This window comes from Mastomys coucha, unplaced genomic scaffold, assembly GCF_008632895.1.
Source record: "Mastomys coucha isolate ucsf_1 unplaced genomic scaffold, UCSF_Mcou_1 pScaffold6, whole genome shotgun sequence".
NCBI lineage: Eukaryota > Metazoa > Chordata > Mammalia > Rodentia > Muridae > Mastomys > Mastomys coucha.
This window is the reverse complement of record NW_022196912.1, coordinates 114,642,518-114,661,208: the sequence shown is the minus strand read 5'-3', so window position 1 is coordinate 114,661,208 and position 18,691 is coordinate 114,642,518. Positions and strand designations below refer to the sequence as shown.

At 39.3% G+C, this 18,691-nt stretch overlaps 1 protein-coding gene across 2 annotated transcripts in view; it reads left to right on the top strand.

Annotated features, from left to right (window-relative positions):
- Nucleotides 1-18,691, top strand: part of Rps6ka5 (ribosomal protein S6 kinase A5) — a 202,030-nt gene that overhangs the window by 167,172 nt on the left and 16,167 nt on the right. For both annotated transcript variants that reach the window (XM_031356192.1, XM_031356193.1), the window contains 5 exons: nucleotides 1,787-1,912; nucleotides 2,298-2,431; nucleotides 3,034-3,127; nucleotides 6,410-6,580; nucleotides 16,619-16,810. In XM_031356192.1, the coding sequence (XP_031212052.1) occupies nucleotides 1,787-1,912; nucleotides 2,298-2,431; nucleotides 3,034-3,127; nucleotides 6,410-6,580; nucleotides 16,619-16,810 (717 nt within the window). The remainder of the gene's footprint in view (nucleotides 1-1,786; nucleotides 1,913-2,297; nucleotides 2,432-3,033; nucleotides 3,128-6,409; nucleotides 6,581-16,618; nucleotides 16,811-18,691) is intronic.

The following is an 18,691-nucleotide window of genomic DNA, read 5'->3' as shown; positions in this document are numbered from 1 at the left end:
TTTTTTGAGGCAGAAGTTGGAGTTGGAGTTTCAGGATTTGTTTTAGAGGGATATTTTATTTGTTCATTTGAGACAGGGTCATGCTACATAGCTTTAGTCTTGAACTTCTGCTTCTCCATAGCTCTGATCAAAGATGTGTATTAGAACACTCAATCTGTATTTGTTTTTTTATGAAGAAGTATTCATTTTATACTTGAAAATTCATTTCTGTTGAGGCTCATATGAAAATTACAATGCTATTTTATTTTTTACTCCTTCTTTAAACTATTCAGTGTTACCTGGACCTTTATCTTCAGTGAATAATAAATTACACATGCTCTCCAGTTCTTAAAGTCTTGAACTGAGGGATCAGAGGTATAGAGTACTCTCCTGGCCTGCAGGAAACTCTGGCTTTAGTTTCTAGTGCTGCATAAAACTGGGTGTAGTCGCACTCGCCTGTAATCCCAGAGTCCCAGAGGGTAAGAAGTTCAAGGTCACCTCCAACAACACAGTGAAGTGAAGGCCAGTGGAACTCTGTCTCAAAATAAAAACCAAAAACCAACCAACCAAACAAACAAACAAACAAAAAAAAAAAAACAAAAGGAAGGAAGAGACAGACAGACAGATAGATAGATGTATTTTTAAAGACTGGGTTTAAAGTCCACGATTTCCCTGCAATGATGGGCTGTAATCTGGAAAACTGTGAGCTAAAATAAGCCCTTTTACCCCACCAAAGTATTATTTAAAGATTTATTTTTATAGTTTTGTGTATACATGCATGTATGTAAGTATGTATGTATGTATGTATGTATGTATGTATGTATTGGATTCCTTGGAGCTGAAGTTACAAGTTGTAAGCTGCCTGATGTGGGTTATGGGAACTTAATGTCCTTTGAAAGAGTAGTATGCACTTTGAATCACTGAGCCATCTCTTTACCCCCTGTAAGAGAGTTTGTTTGTTTTTGTCAATATTTTATCACAGCAGTATGTGTAGATGTATGTGTGTGAAATATTACATAAAACACATTGTTTTGAATCTTAACTTTAGAAAAAATTAAAAGTACAGATTTTTTTTTAGGAAAGGTTCTTTTTTCAGATGCAAGATCCTCTGCCTATTGAACCGTATCATAGCTGCACTTCTCTGACCACTGAAAGTGCCTGCAGTCTGGTTTGCTCTGGCTTTCTAGAGTGTGCCTCTTGCCTATCCTATGACACTGGAGAACATGGCCAACCATCTGTGTAGGTGTTTGTTGGAAACTAGTAAATTTCCTAGCTCACACCGAGTAATCATGTGTCGTTTATCACTCTGGCTTACCACATCTTCCTTCCACTGGGCTTATTATTTTCCAAAACTCAATTTTAAGTTTAATTATTCTGAAAACATAGAATGCAAATTCAGTAATTGCTAAATTAAAGATGAACTTTTATGAAACCTGTCATTTTTCTAGTTGGAAACAGTTCTTGGGCTACTTTGTTTGATGTGTTGACTATCTTTTCTGAGGTCTGTTGAGTTTATACACAGATATTATCAGCAATGCAGGTTTACAGGCTTGGATCAGATTTGGGGATGAATAGGGAGAAAGTCTCTCTGCCTTGATTTTTGAGTTGGGCCAGTTCTGCCAGAAGATGGCATCATCGTCTTCTGAAAAGCATTGGCTGTTGAGCTGACGCTGTATTTTGAATGCAGATAAAATTATCTTCATCCGAGCATTTTTTTTTTCCTATGAGAAGAAATGATCGCCATCTAGACTGTGCCTAGCTGTGAGACTGCAGATCTTTGTTCTTTAGCATCTCTTCTCTTTTTTAGGGCTATTCCTTTGTTGCTCCTTCTATTCTCTTCAAGCGTAACGCAGCTGTCATAGATCCTCTTCAGTTCCATATGGGAGTTGACCGTCCTGGAGTGACAAATGTTGCCAGGAGCGCAATGATGAAGGTACATAGGTCTGGCTGCCTCAGTGATGGATCTGTGGTTTGTGTGAATATTTAAACATCAATTGATGTTCTTAAGTCTAGTAAATTTACTAGATTATCATTCAACTAAAAGGCAGTTTTATAAAATGAGTAAATAAGTGGAAATAGCAGTGTTTTTCATAGAAGAGTGTCAATATCAACGTGTACGAGCTCCTTTTTACCTTGATAAAGAATGGTATATTGGACAAGTGTATAGATGAAAATATAAATATACTAAATGAGTTTTAGTGATACAGTATATTACATTCAAATATGTTAATCATTTCCCACTAAAGTACAGCTTTGCATATGGTTTGTGTATTACTACCAACCTTTTATAAAATTAAATGATGTTGATCTTTTGTCAGGACTCACCATTCTATCAACACTATGATCTCGATCTGAAGGACAGGCCTCTGGGAGAAGGAAGCTTTTCAATTTGTCGAAAGTGTGTACACAAAAAAACTAACCAAGCATTCGCCGTCAAAATAATCAGCAAAAGGTATGGCCAGTCCTCGCAGTCTCTCCTAGGGCTTTATACAACACTAAGGAGTTCTGGAAGTTATGAAGAGGGAAATCAGTTGTTTCCTTTGCAAGGCTTTTTACACATGGGCTTAGTTATTTGCCTTCCTAGCTGATGTCCAGTACTTCCGGCACTAATGTTTTCTGATGAGGAAATCAGCTTTGCACAAATCAGAATCTGTTGTGTTTTATAGGAGAACTGTCTTGTGGTAATGATAAATTAATCAGATTTGCTCGGTGACTTTTATTTGTTGACTATTTGAAGTCAAAATTATTTAGCAAGCTTCCTGATGGCTTTGAGAATGGAGCCAGCTAGTTGCTCTGGTAACAGGTTGTTACCATTGCTAAATTGTCAGCAGGAAGAGCATCCATTTCTTGGTATGACTAGCTCTCTCTTCTGTTTCAGAGGGAATAACTTCCTTTTAAAAAGTTTTACTTTCCTGGTGGGTGGCATGATTATTACTTTTGTGGATATGTCATTTTGAGACTTTGACACAGGTATTCTGAATACACTGTAAATAAAAACAATCAGGGAGGGAGTAATGATGTAAAACTCTGCTGGAAAACTATTTGATCTTGTAGGATGGAAGGCAATACTCAGAAAGAAATAACAGCTCTGAAACTCTGTGAAGGACACCCCAACATTGTGAAGCTACATGAAGTTTTTCATGATCAGGTATTTCATGGACTCCCTCCGTCCGCACACATGGGCTAGGTCAGATACAGGGTTCAACTTTCCACCAGTTTTATTGGTGTTGCCGAGGGAAACTCAGGGACGTGTACTATCACCCAGCCTCTGGGAAGGGGAGAAAGTAGCACACGTGCTCTCACCTCTACATCGGTTCATCCTTTTTACTTTAGCCATGTTGGTGTGGGTGGATGCCAGAGGGGCAAGAGCCCAGTGTGCCACTGTCACAGATTGCAGTGTGCTAATTGTGAATGTGGCTGCCACCCACCCTCACTTAATTACTGCGTAGTCAGTACTTAGTAAGCCTTCAACACTCTACATTTCTAGCATCAAACAGATTGACTCTTAAGCCACTTGCTGCAAGTTAAAGGACAGATGGGAAGCAGAGAGACAGAGATGCCCCCATTCCTCTTGTTCCAGGTGGCAGCATCTGCTCAGCCCCCAGGACAGGTTGTTTTCTGTTCTCTTCTACTCTTAGCTCTACTTTTCAACACAAGTCTCACACAGAAGCCTGTCACTTGGACATGGGGGAAGGATCGGTGTGGCTGGGCCATAGCACTTCTCAGCTATGCCACCTCCCATGCCTGAAATTCTGCTGTTTAAGTATTCTTTTCTCTGACACTGGACAGATATCACAGCCTTCTCAGGACCTTAGCTTGTTACCCTTCTATGCCTATTAAGGCACAAATACCAAAACAAGTCCTGAATATGTTTTTTTTCTAATTTTAAGAACAAAGGACCTGAGATTCCTAAAGGTCTTGAGACATGTTCCAGGATCAGTAATCAGTGACAGTCTAGAAAAGAGAATATCTTCCAGGCACATATTCTGTTGCTGTGACATTCTTGACTAGAGTAGCTTTTGTGACTCCATTCTGAGTACCACAGCTAAGAGTGACTCATCATGGTGATATCAGGTGGCCTCCACTTATGCAATATGTGGTCCAGGCACTGTACTGAAAACTCTACATGTATTGTTTTAGCCCTTGCCTTAACCCCGTGAAGTCAGAAAACAACTCATAGAAGCTCAGTTTGTTAACGGTAAGGCTGATATCTAAGCCCTACCATCCCAACTTCAGAACCCAAGAAGGTTTTAATTACTTTGCTCTGCTCAGTTAGAGGAGGCAGTTACACAGCCTGGTTATTATGTCAGGTAACAAACATCTAAAATTGGTATCATCTTCTCCTTCCTCTGGTTCTCATGAGAAGAGAAGCTTTTGAAGCAAGAACTCTAGAGTGTTCTCCTTGCATCTCAATTGCCTTCTACTTTATTGACCTACCCAGATTCTCATGGGAACAGTGAATCCCCTGTCTGTTTGAGGTGCACACTAAAGACAGCATCCTGTCTTTAAACTCACTTATCAATCAAGAAACTGATGGATGACCTCAGACACCCCGACCTGTAGTTCTGCGACCCTCACTGTATCTCAGGCCAGACATTGGATCTTGGAACTTCTGACTAATGTCATACCAAGAATTCTATACCAAGTTTTGAAATTTATGTTAAAAGTTTGTTTTGGCAATTTTTAAATTTAAGAATCACTGAAACAGGACTTTTCCTATCATGCCACATGTAGTAGTATAAATATAATAATTCTGTTATGCACTTGTTGAAATATGTCTCTAGAGTTTTATCCATGATAGGTTATCTTCAAACCTATCCAGTCCTATTTCTAACCAGTGGTGATGGCAATCAAGGGTGGCTCTTCAGCCTTTGGCTGCATAGTAGTGCAGCTCATTTGTATGCTGTGATCTTTTTACATCCTCTGTATGTTCCTAACTGCTGCTCTAACAAATTACCATGAACTTAATATGCTTACTATTAAAACAGTGAATGGAGATAACAAGTCTGCAGTCAGGCTCTCTGGTTTGCAGTTAAGGAGTGCACAGTGCTGGCTCCTCCTGGAGACCCTAAGGACAACTCACAGACTTGACAGAGCTTCTGGAGGCCACTCATTTCTTTAGCTTGTTATCCCTCTATGCAGTACTCTAATCTACTGCTTGCATAGTCTAATCATACCTTAGATGCTGGTCAATAATTCAGGGTAATCATTCCATCTCAAGAATATTAATGATGGGGCTAGCAAGATGACTCAGCAGTTAGGAACTCTAGGTTCAATTGCCAGTGGCCATGAGACATCTTAACAATCATCTATAACTATAGTCCCATTGGATCAAATGCCCTCTTCTGGTGTGTAGATACATAACACATGTATACATTCATTCATACACACACACACATACACATATGTACATACATTTTTTTCAAAAAAATTTTAATCAGGGGCTAAGTGTGGTAGTACATAATCCTAGCACATAAGAAGCAGAGACAGGCAGATCTCTTAAGTTCAAGGTTTGCCTGATCTACATAGTGAGACCCCATCTCAAAACCAACAAAACAACAATAGAAGAACCTTAATTACAATTACAAAGTCCCCTTTGCTATCTATGATAAGGAATATGGGTTTGAAGGTTAGGACGTGGCATCTGGAGGCCATTATTCAGTTCCATCCATAGATTTTCTTATCCCCTACATTCTATTGCTAAGGGTCCTAGAGTTTATAAAGGGGCCTCAGTTCGGTTTTGTTGCTGTGAAGAGACACTATGACCAAAGCAACTCTTACAAAGGCAAACATTTAGTTGTGGCTGGCTTACAGTTTCAGAGGTTCAGTCCTTTATCATCATAGTGGGAAGTATTTGATGCTAGAGGAGCAAAGATACATCTTGATCCAAAGGCAGCCGGAAGGAGACTCTGTTCTGCAAACAGCCAAGAGGAAGGTCTCTTCCACAAGAAACATATACAGTGAGTTGTGGCTATTTGCAGTACATATCCTCAGGAATCCTGTAATTAGTAGTTGAGCCCTGAAGTTATCAAACACTGCCTTTGTTACGAGGGACACCACCCATTAGCTGAGTGGCAGCAGTTGCACATGACACTAGTTAGCAACCCCTGCATTATGTACCATAGATTTTGTCATCTTGGTTCTCAATCTACTTTAAATATAAAAACTCAAGAGATTTAAAATAGAGTTCAACAGAAATAAAATGAAGTAAAGGAAAAGTCTGTAAAGATTTTGTTGAAATACTTGAAATTTTTTCATTGCTAAATTAGAATTCTAAAAAGCTACGTTATTCTTTAACTCTTTAAATACAAAGATTGCTATAGGTTGTTTAAGCAACGGATTATTTAAAATTACTGAACAATAAATAACCTGTAGAGTGACCTTTGTCTTTTCAGTAAGGCCCCACACTACTTTCTTTTCATCTTTCTAGCTTCATACATTTCTTGTGATGGAACTTCTGAATGGCGGAGAGCTGTTCGAACGCATCAAAACAAAGAAGCACTTCAGCGAGACTGAGGCCAGCTACATCATGCGGAAGCTGGTGTCAGCTGTGAGCCACATGCACGACGTTGGAGTTGTGCACAGAGATCTGAAGCCTGAGGTGGGACGCTGGGCCCTGGGACAGCTCAGCCTGCTTTCCTCCTTAGCTAGCCCTAGAGTAGCTGTCAGGCGTAGGCTTGCTTTTCTCTGGGACAGTAAGTAAACACTGGAAGATGTCTCCTAGGGGTGCTCTCTTTCTCTTCTCTTTTCTGTGTCAGTCTAAAATAAGTTTGTTCTTTTTCCCCCTCTTGCCAGCTGATCATCTTGAGGTTATATTTGTAAGTGTGAGAGCCTTTTATGGGAAAAATGCTTCATGCAACAATTGTATACTAAAAATAGCGATGGAAAATTTTGTAGCAAAAAATAATAGCACTGCTATATGTATTCCATCTTGGGAAGTTTGTTCGTTTGATGGTGTATTTTGAAACCTTAATTTCACATTTTTAAATCAAATCGATAGCTCCTAAATAGTAATATATGTAATTCTGTTCACATAGTTACACATGAGGCTGTGTCTTGATTTAATAAGCTGTCCTCTCTCTATGTGCTTCAGTACGCTCACGACTGTGCTATTTATAGGCCTGGAGAGCAGTGCAGAGCAACAGCTTTTTATATTTCCTTCAGAAGGTTAATTAAGAAGGCTTTAACTCAGAATGACCCATTTTTAGTATCAAAAATATGAAAATTTCTCCATTTTTAAAAATAAGTAATAATGAGCTTAGAAAACAAAAAGCCAATGCCTTTTAAAAAAGCAATCATCCTTTACCATATGAGAAATTATATATATTTCTGGTCTAAAATAGGATATTATTTTTAGTTTTTATGTGATCATAATATATTTTCAATTCTAATTAAAATATTAATGGGTTTGATGTTCCTTTTTTATTAAGCTAAAAAAGAATATCTCTGTAAAAGCATTTTTTATCTTGTGCTTAAATTATTTAAAAATGTTTTAAAAGATGGGCTATGGTGGCACATACCTTTATCCCAGCCCTTGAGAGGCAGAAGCAGTGAGATCTCTGAGTTCAAGGCCAGCCTGGTTTACAGAGTGAGTTCCAGGACAGCCAGGACCACACCGAGAAAACTTTTCTCAAAAAAAAAATTGGTATTTTTAAAATGAAAATATGTATATTCAAATATAGTTATCCCCCTGTATCTGTGGAGGACTGGTCGCTAAGCTCCCTACGGATATCAAATCTCTTACATGAAATTGAATATTATTTTTATATAACCTACATGATCCTTTTGTATACTTTAAATCCTCTCTCTAGGTTATTTATGATATCTATTTTGATGTAAATGATATATAAATATATATTTTAGGGAATAATCACAAAAAGATCTTTGTATATTCTGTATAGTATTTGAAGGGGTTTTTGTTGTTTTTGTTTTGAGAGTAGGTTATTTTGGTTTGTTATTGTTTTGGGTTTTTGTTTTTTTGTTTTTTAAGTTTTCAGTGCATATTAGGTTGAACCTACAGTTGTGATCCTCAGGGATATGGACGGCTGATGACAATTGATTTATTCCTTTAAAGGTTTTCAATTTCTGAATACTTTTTATTACTGTTCTTCACATTGCTAGTAATTAATCAGAAGTGGCTTGTCTTAGGAACTCGCAGCTAGCTCCCCTCTGCTTCCTTCATCCCAGTTCTCACTCTCCTACGTAACACCCACTGAAAACATGGCGCTATGGGCTCCGTGATGAGCTGTCTAGTTTAAATGTGAAAGCACGCCACTTAAATGTTTGCTTGATAGACAAGGAACAGGCATGTAGTTTTTTAATGGAAAAGATCTGTTCCATGACTGTATGGAACTCATTTTCACATGTTTTATTCTTTGATAACTGGCCATCTGTCATCTCATGAGTCTCCAATGAGGCACATGTCCTCAGCAGCAGTATTTAAATTTGTCTTCTTACTTTCCTGATCAAAGAGATGCTTCTGTAGCTTGGAATGAAATAGACTTGTTGGATTACACTGAATGTTCGACCATCATTTTACTCTTAAACTAGGTCTTAGGAAAGTAAAAATGTACCTTTGAACTAACACTGTCCTAACCATTTTGACTTTAAACGGCAGAGTATATTATTTCCAAACTAAAAGTTGAATCCCTTTCCTAGGCAGCATTTTAGTTGTAACTGTTTAGATAGTTAGATGGCCTTCATTTTCTGCATAGACAGAACTCTAAGCTCTAGGTGAGAACCAGACAGATTTAGAAGCTGGCTGACATTCTTAGAGGGCCGCTTGAAAGTCTTCATATTGATCCTCTTAAAGGATTAAGAAAGTTCTATATGTGATAGTATTTTCAGACAGAAACCGAGATGAGGATAGAAGTGGATCGACCGTTCCGTCCCTTCCTGGCCATGCACACACCCATGTGGAAGTGTCCTGACACTTCCCTTGCTACCCAGGGGCAGGAGGTAGGAAGTAAGCAATATACTTCTATGTGTTCTGTAGGAGGAGGGTTAAAGTCCTCAGGGTAAAGGGAATGCTCCACTCCCTCACTTCCTCCACGATGACCAAGGAATTCCTTCATTAGTCTTAGTGGAACAAACCCATTCTCTCCAGAGCCTTGACAGGCCCTGTGGAGATGGAGCTGAATGTGCTTTTGGTAAGATGTGTAGCACACTACCTGGCACTGCAAAGAACCTCCAGTATAATTGCTAAAAGACAGATATGTATCAAGAAAGTACCCATGATCTCAGATGTCAAAAATCAAGTTCTAAGCATTGTATGTTAGAAAACTGTTTAAGAAAACTATCCAATTTTTTCTTTCTTTGTTTTTTCCTCCCCCTTCAACATTTCTCTTTCTTTTACATTAAGTTTTCTCTGTTTAGAATCTCATAACTGAGTACTGTATTTGCATTATTTGCACTTACCTTCACTGCACTCCAGCTACCCTGCCCACTCACTCCTGCTGGCAGCTTGAGATTAGATAATCTATCAGGGGCTTGTCCCTGCAGAAAACTGATTTTCTATTTCTGGGCAGCTATTAATTGCCCATAGCTGTTCATCTAAGGCAGGTAGGGCTTTGTAAGATTTCTCTCATCTATATTGGAATATCAACTGATGCTGTCACTTGCTGGTCTTATGTAGGCAACCAAATTGTTACAGTTGCATAGGTAAAGCTCCCTGACATACATAGGAAACATTCTCACAGCAAATATTCTGGTCCTCTGGCTCTTAACAATCATCCCACTCCTTTTGTGGGATGTTTCCTGAGCCTGAAGTGTAGGAGTTGTGTTGCAGAACTATCCATTGGAGATGAGCACCCCACAGTTTGATGTTCTGTATATTTTAACCAGTTGTAGATTTTTGTGATGGTCTCTTGACTGCCTGAGCATGTGGCACACACTTTGAATTCCACCATTTAGAAGGCAGAAATTCTGTGAGTTTGAGGCCAGCCTGGTCTACATAATGAGTTTCAAGTCAGCCAAGGTTGCACCTACACTTTGAATTCCACCATTCAGAAGGCAGAAATTCTGTGAGTTTGAGGCCAGCCTGGTCTACATAATGAGTTTCAAGTCAGCCAAGGTTGCACCTTAGTGAGACACTGTCTCGGCAGAAAGTGTGTGTGTGTGTGTGTGTGTGTGTGTGTGTGTGTGTGTGTGTGTGAGAGAGAGAGAGAGAGAGAGAGAGAGAGAGAGAAAGAAAGAAAAAGAGAGAGAGAGACTGACTTCTTTAATGAAAAGTGAAAGCTACATTTACCTGAGGATATAAGGAATAACAATACAATTAAGAACACATTGGTTTAGGAATGTGTCATTAGCAGATTTTCCTATAGGACCCTTGACCAGTCATAGTAGTTAACTAGATTTACAGTATCAACCATGAGTTCCCTCCAATTGAGTTGGCCTTAAGTCTAATTAGTTGGCTGTTGGTTATTCCCAAGGTATAAAGGCACTGCTCCACCTCTGGGTATGTCTCACCATGCTGGTCACTGTTGTGGCTCAAGATGTCCCACATGGGGAGGGCTGCTGCTTCCTTTTCTCCCTTGGCAATTTGAATAGCAGCTATGAGAACATTTCCTTAGGAGGAGGCTTCCAGATCGGCTTCAGCCCAGTTCCTCCAACACTTGTGTCTGAAGTGTAGTGTCCTCTTCAGCAGTAGTCTTAGGCACTAAGGGCAATGGCAGCAGCCTATGTTTTGGGAGTCTGTTGAACTCCTGTGACCAGCAACTCTGAGGAAGGTTTCCCATGCTTAGCACTGGGGTTCTGTTAGTCTGTGGCTCTTAGGGGAGATCAGTATTACCTCGAGTAGTATAATTTCATTTAAATTTTATACACAAACACACACACACACACATTTGTATATTTTGTTGTTGTTTTTCAAAACAGGGTCTTTCTGTGTAGCCCTGGCTGTCTGTCCTGAAACTCACTCTGTATACCATGCTGGCTTCAAGCTCAGCAATCCATCTGCTTCTGCCTCCCTAGTGGATGTCCCACCACGGACCCAGGAAAATCTCAGCTCTGTGTGTGTGTGTGTGTGTGTGTGTGTGTGTGTGTGTGTGTGTGTGTGTGTGTGTGTGAATACTGATTGGTGTTTTGCCTGTATATACACATATTTGTGTGAAGATGTCAAATGCCCTGGAACTGGAGTTACAGACAGTTATAAGCTGTCATATAGATGCTAGGAATTGAACCTGGGTCCCCTGGAAGACCAGCCAGTGCTAAGCCATCTCTCCAACTTCTATATATGTAGTTTTAATAAATACAAAATAAGGTTTTCCTGTAGATTTTCTAAAAGTCATTATTGTTCTTTACCTTTCTCTCCCTCGCCCTCTATATTACTTTTTCCCCTCCTCAGGTTAATAACTCTCTACCTGTCTTTCTTATTTCTTCCTTCATAATACCTGTGTCCTACTGACCTCTTCTCTGGAGCTACTCTACATCCCACTCCATGGTCCTATTTTACTTCCTACTTTCTGCAGTTACTCACATCTGAAAATCTGAAGTTAGATATCTCAGATGAGAGAGAATATGTGACTTGCCTTTCTGGATATATAGTACCTCAATATGTTTTCCGTTTCTGTCCATTTACCTGACATTTTTATGATTTCATTTTTCTTTACAGTTAAATTGAATTTTGGTGTGTGTGTGTGTAAATAGATAGAGATAGAGATATATACACCACATTTTCATTATCCATTCGTCAGCTGAAGGACATTAAGGCTAGTTCCATTTCTTGTCTATTGTGGATAGGGTGGCAGTGGTCACAGCTGAGCAAGTATCTGGGGAGTGGGACAGAAAGGCCTTTTATTTTCTCTTTTAAGTAAAAAGTTTAGTTTAAGTGTGTCAGACCCCAGGATAGCTGTGAGTGTGGCCCAACCCAAAAGAGATTACCTTGATACATTATTAGATATTTTTCTGTGTGTTTCCTGTTGCTGCTTATTTTGGTGTTTTATTTTTTCTTTCACTTTTATTGAAAATGGGCTTTTTTATACAATGTATTCTGACTGTGGTTCCCCTCCCCCATTTCCTTCCAGGTCCCCCTCCCCTCCCCATCCATATCCTTTCTCTCATTAGAAAATAAACAGGCATCTAAATAAAAAAATAATAAAATAAGATAAAGTAAAAACAGACAAACTGGACTAAGACAGAACAAACAAACAGAAGTAAAAGAGCCAGAGAAAAAGCGCAAGAAATATACAGACCCAGAGACACAGACATTTGCAGTTTTAACTTGATTTGTCCATTCCTAAGCATGAACTTTCTAGAAGTCAACATTGTGCTGTCAAAGGGTTGGACCGGTCTTTAGGTTTTTCTTCTTTGTATCAATGAGACATGATACGTTCTTTATTTCAGCTAGATTAGTACGAAAGTAAATGATTGTCCAGAACTGGAATCATTTAATCACAGTAAGAGCTTAACGCTGTCTATCTAAAAACAAAATAACCAGGTTGACTTTACTCATCAGACACACTGACTTAAGCTGTCTGTATCAACACAGCTAGCATTCTCTAAGCACATCCGGAACTCCAAAGGGTTCGCTCAGCCAAATGCAGTAGGGCTCTGCTTAAAAACAGTACTTTCTGAACAGTGGAGCCAGATCTCCAAACATCAGAATATTGCCTGTTTTAGCAAAACTACTTCTAAATATAATGCAGATCACTGTGATTTCATTAATAGACTATAGTAGATACATATTTATTTTATTCATGTGTTTTTGTGTTTGTGTTGAGGGTGGGATTTGAACTCAAGTACTTATGCTTGCACAGCACACATCTACCCACTGAGCCAACTCTCTGGACCTTCATTTATTATTTCATTCAACAGTCCCTTCAGAGATATTGTGGTCTTGATTCCACAATAAAGTGAATATCACAATAAAGCAAATTGAGAATTTTTTTATTTCATGGTGCCCATAAAGTTATATTTATGCTATACTATATTGAGTATGCCTTTTTTTGTTTCTGTCTTTTTTTATTTGTTTCGGTTTTTTGGTTTTTTGTTTGTTTGTTTGTTTTGTTTTTCGAGACAGGGTTTCTCTGTGTAGCCTGGCTGTCCTGGAACTCACTCTGTAGATCAGCCTGGCCTCGGACTCAGAAATCTGCCTACCTCTGCCTCCCAAGTGCTGGGATTAAAGGCGTGCACCACCACCACCTGGCGAATATGCCTTTTAAACAATGAACAGACCTTAATTTAAAATTTTGTTAATAATGTTGAACAATTCTAGTGATCATTTGAGCTTTCTGTAAGTCCTGATTATTTTGCTTGAGGATGCTCTGTTGCTGTTGTAGTTGATCTGCCTTTCATGAAAGATTTCACTATAGCATGTCTACCTATGGTAGAACTTCTTTCAAAATTGCAAGCCATGATTTCAAACCCTCCCACTGCTTTATCAGCTGGGTTTGTGTGAGATTCTAAGTCCTATGCTGTCATTTCAACAATGTTCACTGTATCTTTACCACAGCTGACACCAACTCAAGAAACGACATTCTTAGCTGGGCAGTGGTGGCCCATGCCTTTAATCCCAGCACTTGGGAGGCAGAGGCAGGAGGATTTCTGAGTTCGAGGCCAGCCTGGTCTACAGAGTGAGTTCCAGGACAGCCAGGCTACACAGAGAAACCCTGTCTTGCTCCCGCTCCTCATGCTCTAAGGCTTTCCTGAGCTGGCAGCTATTGAGTCACATCGTCGGGCTCTGTTTCTATGAGAGTTTCTTTGCTGTTTCCACCACATCGGCTTTTACTTCCTTCACTGAAGACTTGAACCTCTTGAGGCCATCCATGAGGATTGGAATCAACTTCTTCCAAACCTTGTTAGTTGATATTTTCACCTTTGAAATCACAAGTGTTCTTAATGGTATCTGGCACAGCGTATCTTTTTCTGAAGGCTTTCAGTTTATTTTGCTCTGATCCACCAGAAGAATTATGACCTATAATAGCTATAGCCTTAAGTGTGCATCTTAAATGCTAAGGCTTGAGTGCATAAATAACAGTTGATATAGGGCTGCCAAGTGGGTGTTGTGTGGGCAGCCCTTTGTTTGATAATAGCTCTTCAGCACAGAGCTCCTCGTGACCCCTTACATTGTTAATGAACATTTGTATTTTGAAAGGTTATCTTTTCCGAGCAGTTAAATGTTTGGTAAATCATGCTGTAAGCACAGATGCTGCCATCCGTGCTGTTGGTCCACTTAAGCACCCCAGCAGGGCATATTTTAATTCTCAAAATGGCAAATGAACGTTGACTTCAGCTTAGCATCACCAGCTGCCCCTTCTCTAACAGTATACCACCCTGTCCTTTGCAGCTCTGAAGCCAGGAATGGCTCAGCTCACTCTCCAGTTGTAATCTCAGTGAACTCAGTTGCCCTCTGGAAAACTTTCTGCAGCTTCTACATCAGCATGTGCTGCTACAGCTTGCATGACTTGTGATAGGAAGGACTTTTCTCCTTTATGTTTTAGGAGCCAACTCTGATAAATAGCTTTAAAGTTTTCTTCGACAGCTGGCCCACCTCTTCGTCTCTATAGAATTTAAGAGTTAAGGCCTTGCTTTTAGGTTAGCTAAGGGAATGCCATGACTGATTTGATCCAACCGATTTTCTTCACATGAATAAGATGGCCTTTTTGCTTTTTATCATTTATGTATTCACTGGAGTTATACTTCTAATTTCCTTCCATACCTTTGCCTGTTCATTCATAACTTAGCTAACAGAAATGCCTTATTTTTGGCCTCTGCTGTCTGTCTTTTCTGCCTGCCTTCCTCACTGAACTTCAGTACTTCTTTTAAAGTAGATTACTTTTGCGACTTTGTGGGTTCTTCTTTCTTCCACCCTTCTGCACCCTTTCAACCTCCTAACACTAGATAAGGGAGAAAAAAAAGACAGAAAGGAAAGGAAAAAAAAATCCAGGAATAAAGTCAGGGATTGTAAAGGGGGCAGTGATTAGACTTTTCCTGCTGATTAGGGCCATTGAGTTCCTTGGGGCAAGTTTGATCCTCACAGTCAGGATATCTAATTTCTTCTTGTTATTTCTTCTTTTTGCACAACTACTAAACAAATCACAACCAACTAACAACCCACAACCACCTCCTAGGGATCTGGCATTTATGAACCCTCTAAGAAGTCCCCAGAATTCCAAACATCACACAATCGCAGAAACTACCTGGAGCTGGCAAAATCACATCCCTCCTAGAGCATGAGGCAAATCATAGTCAACTGCTGTGGACAATCTGAAGCAGCCCCATATATCACACCTGGGATTAAAACAAAAACATATTCTTTTTTTGGGGGGTGGGGGGATTCAAGACAGGGTTTCTCTGTGTAGCCCTGGCCTTACTCTGTAGACCAGGCTGGCTTCGAACTCAGAAATCCTCCTGCCTCTGCCTCCCAAGTGCTGGGATTAAAGGCATGCGCCACCACTGCCTGGCCAAAAACATATTCTTATCTGTTTTTTTTAAAGAAATCAAAATTCTCACTACAGGATATATGACTCTTCCTTTCATTTCGCCACTTTATAGAGCTATTGATTGGCCTTATTTCAATATTGCATCCCAGGTAGTAGATTGGCCTGAGGAAAGGAAAGAGATGGGAGACGTCTGTGATATTGTCAACATATATGTTTATTGATTAATTCATTGTCACATATGCAATTCATAGTCTCCAAAGCAATGACAATAGTAATAGCAATAGCAAAGATTACTAGCCCCTGGGGCTGGCCGGTTAAAAGCAGTTGTTGCTTTCCCAGATGGCCCAGGTTCAATTCCCAGCACTCACATGGTGGCTCACAGCCTTCTGTAAGTACAGTTTCAGAGGATCCAACCTCTTCTGACTTCTAAAGATACCAGGCACAGACGTCCATGCAGGCAAAACATTCATAGACATAAAACAAAAGTAAATAAATCTAATCTTTAATAATTAAAGATTACTGGTCACAGACCACCAAATAAATGGGATAGAATGAAAAAGCTTGACATATTGTAGAAAGTACCCAAGTCTGACAGACACAGCATAAGCACATCCTGTGAGGAAATGGTGTTGAATGGTTTCTTCAGCATGGGGCTGCCACAAACCTGCAGACTGTTTTAAAAAGACAGTCGAATAAAATGAATTATACCTGTAGTTACCTGTGCCAGGCCCCAGGGACAGCATCAGAAATGAAATGGACGCAAAGTCCCTGCCCCTTATATCATTATTGTCTGATGGAGACAAGAACATCCAGCTAAAAATCGAGAGATAAGTGCCCTAAAGGAAAACTAAAGCATGATGGGAGAAAATAGGGAAACTGGAACTTCAGTTCCAGGTGGGGTGGTTAGGGCAGCATCTATCTCTAAATGGGAGTGAGTATACAGGAGTTAGGCAAGTGCAAGTGAGAATCTCGAGGGAGTGGAAAACAGACTCAGATAGAGGGAAAAGTGGAGACTAAGGGACTGGCTTGGAGAAGCATGTGTAATCAAGAAGTATTTAATATAACATGATAAAAACTGAAGTGATGCAAAACAGTATTAAGAAGAGTTTAATGGTGTGTTGACATCCAGGCCTCAGATTGTCCCATGAGACAGTGTGCTTGGATCAAATACCAGAATACACAGACAGTGTTCCATAGTTAGATCAGCACATCTCCTGTCATTTCCATGGGAATCTAATCAGAGTATTGGCATCCTACAGAATTTATTGTTTACTGACGAAAACGACAATTTGGAAATTAAAGTGATTGACTTCGGGTTTGCACGCCTCAAGCCACCTGACAATCAGCCCCTGAAGACCCCGTGCTTCACCCTCCACTATGCAGCACCCGAGCTCTTGACGCACAATGGCTATGATGAGTCCTGCGACCTGTGGAGCTTGGGTGTCATCTTGGTGAGTTTGACCTTTGTTGGCCCTGGTGCTTAGCTCTCACTGCTGTTTTTCTTAAGTTCATGAAAAATCTCCACATACTGGTTTGTTTTCTGTATAACTGTCAGCGGCTCCACTAATGTATATTTCTGCTTCATAGATCCTATAATAGAGAAAATGTGGAATTTAGTTATTTTAGAAGATTTAAGTTGCAGTGGTTCATATAAAGTATTCATCATTATTTTGAAAGAAGGTAGTGTTGTGTTTACATAAGATGTTTACTGTGTTAGACAGAATATGAAAATAGTGGCTCCTTAATAAAAACACGTATTCTCTGAAATTCCACACTAAAAGTGTAAGTAAACAGAATTGTTTAGGATAAATTAGCACATTTAATAATACAACTAGAAATATAAATAGTACCTGTGGTAATATGGAGAACATGCTTTTCACAATGTGTGCATGATGTGAAACTAGAGAAACTTCCAATATGTTCTCCTCAAAATAGCTTTACTTGGTCTTCATATAACCTGTTATACTGCAGAACTTGCAGACACTGCAGAAAAATAGAACTGAAAATCACATCTTGCCATAGTGCTGTGCAAGCTTCTCTCCTCCTCCTCTCACTGCATAGACCCGGGTTTTTAATCTGCCTTTGTGTACACAGCATATCTATATAGGGTGGCCGGGGTGGGTTGGTTGATTTGTTGGTTTGTTTCAAATCAGTGACTGTTCTCTACAGCAGCAGTGCCCGTCATTTGTGACTGTGACTATGCTCTGACACCATTAACCTGATTTTTATCCTGTTTTTCTTAAACATTTAGCCATTAAATCTACATGTTATATTATACCTATAGTTTGAGTCTCCAACATTTATTGAACCATTATTTTGATAATGAGCAGTTAGTATTTGCTCCCTTTTTTTCAGCAATTGTAAGCTATAAGGATGAATCTTTTCATACACACAGTTGCATTTGCCTTTCATTTCCTTAGATTCCCAGGGAGGTGTACGTGTTTTTATTTTAACATAGAGGCCTAGACTTTCTTCTGTTAGAGTTAGTACACATCATCAACTATATGTGAGCACATTGGATGTTACCAATTTTAACCATCAGGTATACACCACTGTTCTTAACATTTGTAGGCATTTCTTTGCATATATAGTCTGAGCTTCTTTCATACATACGGACATTTATATTTTTTTATGGATTGCCATTTATGAGTTTGCCTATTTTCCTCTAGGCAGCTTTTCTTACAGAGAAAGCTCTAATAAAAATTGTTAACCTTTGTGTTTATCAATAATTGGAAATGTTTCTGTGGCTTACCATTTGTTTATATTAAATAGGATTTTGATTTTAAGAGAAGTTTAAGGAGAAGTATTTTTGCTTTTGAATTTCCATGTGGTAAAATATGTCAGTCTTGTCTTTGTGATGTGTGGCTTTGATGTCAGGTTGTCACTGCCCCTGCCCTCCATTCAGGGTTACAGAAATACTCTCGTAAACCTCCTCTATCTTATTTTTACATGGCCATCTGTATACCATCTGGGTTTATTTTGGTGTCAGTGGTTTTCCCCAGTGGCTAGCCACTCACCCCTGCAGGTCGGCTCTTTACTTTTAAGCCTTATATGGCTTTCATCTGGGCACTTTACGTCATCATTTATCACTTTCAAACTAAATGTACATATTTAGAAATAAGAATTTTAAATAAAAGTAAATAAGCAACTTCTGTAGGTTAGAGAGTTTTAAGGACTTAAAGTGATGATATTTTTATTAGCAGTGTCCTAAAAACATGTAAATACAAAAGACCCCTTCATTTTTTTGTATTTTCTTTTTCATTATGAAAGAGATGGTTCTTTAAATTTAAGCCCATTGTGACCATCAAGCTCTTTTAAGGTTTTTTTTTTTT